The sequence below is a fragment of the Nothoprocta perdicaria genome, unplaced genomic scaffold (assembly GCF_003342845.1).
Source record: "Nothoprocta perdicaria isolate Ctin4 unplaced genomic scaffold, notPer1 scaffold_55, whole genome shotgun sequence".
Taxonomy (NCBI): Eukaryota; Metazoa; Chordata; class Aves; order Tinamiformes; family Tinamidae; genus Nothoprocta; species Nothoprocta perdicaria.
Window position 1 is genome coordinate 942,984 of NW_020455810.1, and position 8,985 is coordinate 951,968.

Consider the following 8,985-nt stretch of genomic DNA (forward strand, 5'->3'; position numbering starts at 1 on the left):
AATAATTCAGAGAATTTTGTGAGTATCCACAAACAAGCAGAACGTTGATGATTACATTTTTTTTAAATGCATTAGGCTCTGCAGCTTTCATGAAATAACTCTCTTTAAGAAGTATTTCAAAGTTAAATCCCCCCAAAAAACAAAACCAGTGAAAAAACAAACAAACAAAACAAAAAACCCCACCCACACAGAAACAAAGTACTCCAAAATAAGCTGGTTTATTTTTCTTTCCTGTGACTTCCAGAACCATTTCAATGTAAAAGACCAGTCACTTTAGTCACTTTAAAAGCTGCAGATAACACGATAAATGTTATCACACTTAAGAGCATGATACCTCTCATTAAATGTGCCTAAAACACATTTTACCACGTAGTGGATACACATTCATGTTGTGTAAGTCTCTCACAATAAAAAATTAAGTTCATTTTAAAACAGCAGAATCTGGAATTTTGCATGCCATTCCCTTCAAGATATTTGAATGCAAAGGCTGAAAGGGGTAAAAAGCTGCTCTCCATTTTCAATGCAGCACATACTTAGCTTCTAAATAAAATATATTTTAATGTCTGAACAACCCCCAAAGCATTAGGAAATATCTAACAAACATTTCTCTTGGAAGCTAATGTCTCCCATGGTTTTATGTTACAACTGTAAAAGAATTTTATCGCTTCCTAAGGGCCAAGTAGACAAACTGCTTCTAAACAGCTCTAAAGAAATAAGCCAGGATACAGTTAATTTCCCTCTGCAGAAATTTCAACTCATCATTATCTAATTAGCTGCAAAAAGAGAAGGTCACCTGATCTCTTGCAACAGAGTCTGGCCTACTTTCTTGAAGAAAAGAACCTGTAATTTTGGGATTCCCTTCAGATATGGAAACTGTAAATCTCCACAAAAAAAAAAAAAATACAGGCAATAACAACAAAACCAAGAAACTTATTGGAAAAAAAATCTGCCTCAGTCAGTTATTCCTTAAGATTTGTTCAGTGTTTTGGTTCAGATGTAAGCTTCTGTAACACGAATTTCTAGCTGCCGTAGACTTTACAACGTATCATCATCCTATTTCAAACCAGCACAAATCTGTCTCTTACAACACAGTCTCTTGGCACGTTCCGACTGGAATGTTATAATGTCTGTCATCCTCAGTTATGAGAGTCACCACAGGCCAGTCCTCCTCCGGGTCATTTGGATAAAGTGTGATGAATTCATCAGTACTGTATTTATACAATCGATAGACTTGGATGGTGTACCGCAGGGTATAAGCGAGGAGAAACATTTCCACCTACACGAGAAAAAAGGGGAAGTAAAAATTGTAAAATTAACCTTATCTTTTTTATGAGTCGTTTCTCTTAAAACAAAATAATTTCTACCACTACAAAGTTTATGAAGAAACTAAACACTTGAAGAAAAATAAGAAAAATGAGAGAATGTATATGTGCCAGCATCTCTAGTTCAGTACCTCAGTTACTCTAGCAATTCTTAACTTGCTGCCTCAATACCTCTTCTAAGATACCATGCCTTTTGATGCAGAGCTCTTCAGACACTGCAATAGCATCAAACCAAAAGCTAATTTGTACTGGATAACTCTTCTCCACTGCCACAAAAAATAGAAATAAAAAGGGACATTAACTTAGAACAGTATTTAACCCCACTAAGTTACCAAACTCAACATGTTTCAGGTCACGAGCCATTAAGAAGCACTCTGAATTCTCTCGTTCACACACAGAGCAGACAGAAAGTGCTCACTAAGCCTATCTATATCAGCAGAGAGAATTCAGAGCAAGATGGGAAAAAACTTGTCTCTGTTACGACAAGCACATCCTGTTCTAAATAATTCACAATGAATATTGTTGAAAGAAACAGCACTGGCCAGTGGATATCCTGTAAAAACATCGCTTACTGACAAAATTGCATTGAAGAAAGTCGCCACTGATAAGCAGCACTCCAGCTTGACCTTTGCAAACCATCAGTTCATGCAGTAGTGATAAGAGCAGCGGCCTCTCTCATCAATGCTAGAGTCACCAGAAATTTAAGCTGATAAAGATAAGCAAAACAGTACTGGCAATGTCTTAACTGGATTTTTTTAAATGATGTTTCTAGAATCTTTAATATTTGAGAACCCCTGAGGTGATTTTTTTTTTTTTTTTTTTTTTTTTTTTTGCTTTGTTGGTTTTTGGTGACAAGCACATCACTTTTCCGAAGTTTCAGGCAGTAAGTGCCCTTCATTCATCAGAATTCACCAGGTGTATGCACTTTACATGGGCTTGTCCTTCATAACCAGACAGTGCTATCTTTTAAGATTGGTATTTTTAAATAGTTTAATTAACAGTTAGGAAACTACTATATCTCGCACACAAAACCAACATTTAAAAGGAAGGCCTTCATAGCCTCACTAACAACTGTTACATTTTCTCCCAAAAAGAGACCGCATTATTAAATGTGGATTAACAAAAGTTGGATCATTTCTATTATCATGTTCTTCTGCTTGGGATTTTCCACCTGAAATGTTAACGACAACAATCTCTCCTTACTTGTTCAAGCCCTCCACTGTGACCAATTTGATTCAAGTGATTGTGCATTAACTGACAAGGGTTGCTAGATGTATCCCGTGCAAACAGCAACCACGAGAAGACAGGAACCCTCCTTCCATTTTTATCATCATTGTACAACTCAATGGCTGTGTTGAGCATCAAAAACTTCAGAGCTTCATATAGGCTGTACTCCTCCTCTTCATTTTTAAACAATTCCTCACAAGCTTCTTGTCTCTCATTAGCAGCCTCGAGTTCACTGATATTCTTCCACTATAAAAATAACACACACAACATGAACCAACAGGAGCTGCAAAAAAGAAAACAGCCGTTAATTGTGAATTTTCAGTAGAGACCCTTGGAATTTAACTTCAAAACATCTGTTGTAAAGGCACTCTAGAATACTTCCACAGCTGTAGCTCTGCCAAGCCAAGCTGGATCAATCTAATTTTTCCTCAGGTTAGCAAAGCAGCTAACCCTTGACCAAAGCAAAAAAGGATGGAGACAGTGGAAGTTTGCTACAAGGTAGCAAGACAAATACTGTCCACATACTGTTTAAGGTAGCAATAGCATTTAATTAAAGGACTACACATCACTCCTTAAAATTAACACAAGAAATAACAGAGGGAAAACATTACTATGTTACAAAATTCTCTTCACCAAGACCTGTCTAAAATATAGTAGTTTTCCATAGATTCTATATTAATTCCAGGATTAGCTAAACCAGGCTATAGAAGACCAGAAAGTTCCACTGGATCTGAACAGATATTCTTTCCTTGATTTTTTTTTTTTTTTCTCTCCTCCTGCATACAGCATCCTTATGCAGAAGTCACCACATGAGGAAAAAAAAATATTTCTTAGTTGCAAGCAACTAAAAACAAGTACCTTAAACTTTACCAACCTTTTTCCTTAATAATATTAAATATTCTTTAATTTCATCACTTATTTCTCCCATTTTCCTGCCCAGTTTTTGTTTCGGCTGCCACTGTTTGATCCAGTCATATCTGCTCAACAACTTCTCAGGAAGCTGCAAATTGACAGAAGAGAAAGCAGTCAAAAAAATCTTGAAAAGAAAAGCCATCACCTTAAACATTATTGAATCAATACATTTCCATATTTCACACCTTAAAATGATCTCTCAGTATGTTACTCTGAGCATATGTAATACTAAGGAATGTATAACTGAAACCAATTGACTTGTTGTAAGTTGTGTTGAGTAACAGTCAGAATACTGGTCTATTCCTACCACATAATCTAAGAAAAATAATCAATACCAAAATTTCCAAAAGTGCTGGAAACACTAAACCTCTAAGATACTCAGGGCCTTCCCTCAATTCCAACAGCAGGTGATGGTGACTGTGTATGTGAAGATGTTCCTGAATCAACAGAAGATTAAGGATGTGAAGGTATCTGAGAGATAATCCAGAAAAGTTGTGGGATACAAACCATTCACTGCATGTAGAAAGAAGAATCCAAAAGGGTAAAATGCTGACAGGTAAGTCATATTATAGTCAAGCTCAACTGGGAACTCAAGTGACTTGGACTCATTTCCATGTTGGAAGAATCACACTGTAAATCTTAAATAGGTAGAGGAGATGCACTTAAAATTTGAATGCTTCTACTTCTTAATTCTAAATGCTTTTGAGAAGTAAGCATACAGCAGAGAGAAATTAGAAGATCATAAAATTATCAAACAGGTCAGAGCCAATATTTCTCTCCTGCCAGGAGATCCAAGATTGACACTTACCATAGTAAAGTCCTGACTCTGCAGCCAGCTTGGCAACTGAGTAGCCTGGCTTAACGCCTGGAACAGGGTTGCTCTGAGAGCACAGTAGTTATCACCTCGTATTCTCCTTATAAATGCAAATTTTTGAGAAACTGCTTCATAACCCTAAGAAAACACAAAATCCAAATATTATTGATGTGCTAAAAGTATTTTGATATAGGTACCTGACACCAGGAAGAAACAGTGAAAAATACATCAAGATTCAAGTGATATACCAAATGATAGGGCAAAAGGACTCTGTCCCTCAAGCCATTTTGCAAGTTCAAATGCTTTTATTTCACAAGTCATGCTTGGGGAAACAAACAAACTCATCTCCCCACCAAAACACAACCTACCACAGTCCAGCCGAACAGCAAACTAACAAGAAATATAAGTAATAATATATAATTGCTAGTGGCATTTGCTGACTGCAGAATAGAAATCTCATTGAAATCTTCACAGTTAACCCATTTAGCTTTTCTAGAAGTTTCAGCAATAGTTGAGCCACTCGCTTGGCGTACATAGTTTCTTTCTCCCGCAGGGAAAAATCTGTGTTTACACTGAAATGCCCTGACACATGCCTCAGCACATTTGTCTCCTCCCTGCTGCTCCCATGTGTGTCATTAAAGGAAAAGGCAGTTCTGAAATATAATTTGTGTAGCTTGGCGCCTCTCTTCAGCAGACTTGAGAAGATCCAGAGCCCTAATTTCTTTTACTAACTTCTTGACGGTGACACAGGGATCATTTTAACTATGTTCCCATAGCTCATGTTTACTCACACAACATTAGATTTTGGTATCGTTTTGGGAAAAAGAAGGAAGAAACCTACATGCTTCTGCTTTTTATCTTCTACAATTCTGGCTCAAGAATAACATAAAAAGAAATGAAAATTTATATAAATTAAAAATCCCTGAACTTGTACACAGAGCTCCAAGTCATGCAATTCCCCAGCTTCAGTCTGCCTTTTCCTTCTGAAAGTCAGTCATCTGCTCTGCCACTTGAGCAGACAATCATCATTACCATTTTTATGGCAACAAACCTACCATTTTTATGGCAAAAAAAAAGCTCAAAACTTTCTAACTGAAAGCGGTAATGAAGAGCTGTATTAATCAAAACCCTATACTCTCAAGGAGCTTTACTAACACATTTTAAACTGCTAGCCACTAGTCACTTCAGAAACTAGACACTGAAAATATTTCTATTACATTTCCTTTTTAAAGTTTTCCCATAGGAAATCACCTTCTAAACTTGTAAGTGAAAACAATTAAAAAAAAAAGATAAAAAAACCAACAACCAAAAAAAAAAACCCCACCAGCTTGTACCTTTTTCATCTGTTTTGCTACTGGTGTATTTCCTCTCCATTCTTTTATGCAATATTCCATGATGTCCATTTCAGGTGCAACACTTAGTTTATGTTCTGTTAATATAGAATACACAGCATTATTCAGAGAACTGTGAAACAGAGCAACAGAGAAAAGTATCAGAACTTACACACCATCTGTTTAAAATAAAATTGATGCCAATTGAAGAGAGACTGAATAGCACAACCTACAGCTACGAAATAATTTTTAGTATCAGAGGGGAAAAAAATCTCCCAGTTCTTAGAAACCACAGCAAAAATGACATAGTCCAAAAAAAATAGTGAATTCTCTCTATTCTTCCCACCTTGAAGATATTAATGTAAAAATAATGGAAATTTTCTTAGAAAAGTGTTAGAAGAAAATTACTCTCTTCTTCCTTTGCGAGTCACATGTATAGAAGATAGATAACATCTTCATAGAATACAAAGGAAGATAAGAGAAGCAATGGGAGAACATATGTAATACAGCTTTCTCTATAGCTACAGAAAAGAACACAGTTGCTAACAGCAACTCATTTTACATTTTTAAAGTTGATTCTTTTGAATAAAGTTGATAAATAACTTGTACTGTGCAAACAGACATCAGTGCATTAAAAAACATTTTGGAAACGAAAAGCTTTAAATCATCACACATAAAACTCATTGTAATACTACACTTGAAATGCCAAACAAAGGTCGAATGTACCTGAAGAGCCAGTCTCACAAACAAGCAACATTTTCTCTCTCTCCATTTCTTCTGCATCACGATAAATGTCCTCCTCACTGCAATAAAATTCATACACTTCATGTAACACCACAAGTCTTGTAGTTATTGGCCTTTTCCCCTGTTCACCACTAAACTCAAGCACTGATAACTTTCTACAAGTCTGATTTGAACTTCATGTGCCCTCAGTTTTATAAATTTTCAAGTAAGTTCCCCAAAATACTCAGATATGAGTTTAAAAAAATTTAATCCCTTCTCTTTTTTTAAATTTATGGCAGGTATTTTGGCAAACAACTGCCTGAAATTCTGTTTGTTAGGAAACTAGAGAAGAATGGAATCTTCTTTATGAAGAATTTCAAGAATATTAAATAATTTTGAAAATCCTCTGAGAAAAAAAAAGTAATTTGTTATTCAACTGCAATCATGAACTTGGCTTACTTATAGTCTGAAAATAATAAGTCCTATAAAATACAAAGAATAAGCCCATCCTTCAAACATGAGCAAATCTTTCCACATGGGAAAAAAGTTACTCTGGGATACAATCTTAGGATTACATCTTTAGGATCTAACACACAAAAAATTCTCAACTGTTTAAACTAAGTGAAGTCATTTAAAGGTATTTAGTGCAAAACAGAGTCCATGTTCCTTCAGTAGATATTACCTCATCTTATTTCTGGGAGTTGACAAAATTAGTCTGACAGCACTTACTTCAGTGATTAATACCCACTACAAGCAAAGTATTGCAGCAATTTAACTGTTTTGAAATCAAGTTGGGTAACCACAGGCAATCTGTCCACACAGCAACTCTACTTCGCTTCAGAATACAAAGCACACCTTGATACGGCACTAGTCTAGAAACGAAGCAGCTGAGTACATCTGCAGAACCACGAATGCAGAAGCTACAGACTTTCTCATTAGCTTCCACTGAATTATTTGGCAGGACAGCAGGAACAAAGCAGAAGCCTGAACCACAGAGCAGTCCATCCCTGCTGCCCTCACAGCTGCTTCCCAGGCCGTTTGGCTTTCCCGGATGCCTGCACTGCAGCTTCCCTCGTGTCGGTGCTGGAAGCCCTGGCCACCTCCATGCAGGCACTTCTGGGCCGAGCTCAAGGAGCAGTTTCCTGCTGAGGCAGGCAGGACTGGGACCTTCTGCTGCTCCCCACGCGGGATACTGCTCCTGCTTGTCACCTGCTCTCCACGTGGAAAGGCCTCTTCTTGCCCGCTCAAGGGCAAAGGGCTCAAGTGTTTGAGAGTCCCTTGGAGATGGGAGGTGCCTCTGCAGGGGGAAGCAGAGGTAGCCCCTTCTGCACTTGGATCACGTCCAAGCTGCTGCTCCATATACAGGGACAGCTCCCTCCTCATCCTCCCTGCCTGCCCTTCCTGACAAGCTCCTACCTGTCTGTCGCAGCACTCCCTCCACATGAGCTGCCCTCAGTTGCATTTGTCTGGATCCTCTCTCCAGCTGGCCTGGATTCCCACAGCTATTTGGCTTTCCAAATTGTTGTAGAAGCCAAGCCCTTGCTGACAATACCAGCTTTGCAGCCCAGGAATGATCCTCGGGCCCTTTTGCTCCTCCTCCTGCCCCAGCAGGATGCAAGAGACACCAGCTGCATCATCGGGCCCTGCATCATGGAGCCACAGAATGGCTGATGTTGGAAGGGACCCCTGGAGATCATCCAGACCAACCCTCTGCTCAAGTGGAACTGCCTACAACACGCAGCCCGGGCTCTGTCCAGGCAGCCTTTGAGGATCTCCAAGGATGCAGTGTGGGGGAAGGATCACCTCCCTCGACCTGCTGCCAATCTCAGGAAACTCCTGGTCTTCTCGGCACGTTGTTGGCTCACGGTCAACTCCTGGAACACATCACTAGCTACAGACCTCCAACCAGACTTCTGATCACAACCCTTGCAGCTCTGCCAGTCAACCAGTTTTTAAGCCACATCACTGCCTGCACATCTAGCCCATCCTTCCTCAACTTGCCTGCGAGGATTTCATGGGAGAGTGTCAAAAGCCTTGCTACCCCGATCCTCTTCCAGCAAAGGAAAGGCTTCCTTTCTCGACTCCTCGCCACTCTCCAGGACCCAGGAATCCCGAGGGACAGTCTTACCTGGAAAGACCAGCATAAAAGTGGCATTCAGTACCTCTCCCTTTTCTCTATCCCTAGTGAGCAGGGCTGCTGCCTCATTCAGCAGCAAGCCCACATTTTCTCCCAACTTTTTTTGCTTCTGCTATATTTATTCTTCTTGTTGTCCTTGACACCCCTAGCCAGGTTCAACTCCACGTGGGCCTTGGCCTTCCTAGCCCCATCCCTGCATACTTGGGCAACATTCCTGTGTTCCTCCCAAGTTACCTGTCCCTGCTTCCACCTTTCTTCTTGCATTTGATTTCACTTGGGTTTTGTCAAGGAGATCCTCGTTCATCCACACAGATCTCCTGCTACCTCCACTTGACTTCTTGCTCACTGGGATGGATTCAATAAGTTTAGTATCAACCCAAGTATCCTTAGTAACCCTAAGTATCAACCAGCTTTCTTGGACTTCTTTTATCTCTAGAAAAATCTGCCCTATCCACAGGATTCTTTCAAGCAGATCCCCAAAGAGGCTACAGTTTGGTCTCCTCAGGTCCAACACTGCAG

At 39.3% G+C, this 8,985-nt stretch overlaps 1 protein-coding gene across 1 annotated transcript; it reads right to left on the minus strand.

Annotated features, from left to right (window-relative positions):
- Positions 1-215: 215 nt before the first annotated feature.
- On the minus strand, positions 216-8,450 carry OTULIN (OTU deubiquitinase with linear linkage specificity). The gene is made up of 7 exons (XM_026048544.1): positions 8,331-8,450; positions 6,333-6,409; positions 5,610-5,704; positions 4,270-4,413; positions 3,424-3,549; positions 2,526-2,795; positions 216-1,276 (listed from the first exon to the last, which is right to left on the minus strand). The coding sequence occupies exons 2-7, from the start codon at positions 6,376-6,378 to the stop codon at positions 1,082-1,084; spliced, it is 876 nt and encodes a 291-aa protein (XP_025904329.1). The 5' UTR covers positions 6,379-6,409; positions 8,331-8,450; the 3' UTR covers positions 216-1,081.
- Between the last annotated feature and the right edge of the window lie 535 nt (positions 8,451-8,985).

Coding starts and splice junctions, on each gene's coding strand:
- OTULIN (XM_026048544.1), bottom strand. CDS start 6,378: ATGGAGAGAGAGAAAATGTTGCTTGTTTGTGAGACTGGCTCTTCAG. Junction 5,705..6,332: donor TTGTGAGACTGGCTCTTCAG/GTACATTCGACC, acceptor CTATATTAACAG/AACATAAACTAAGTGTTGCA. Junction 4,414..5,609: donor TAGCAAAACAGATGAAAAAG/GTACAAGCTGGT, acceptor GTGTTTTCTTAG/GGTTATGAAGCAGTTTCTCA.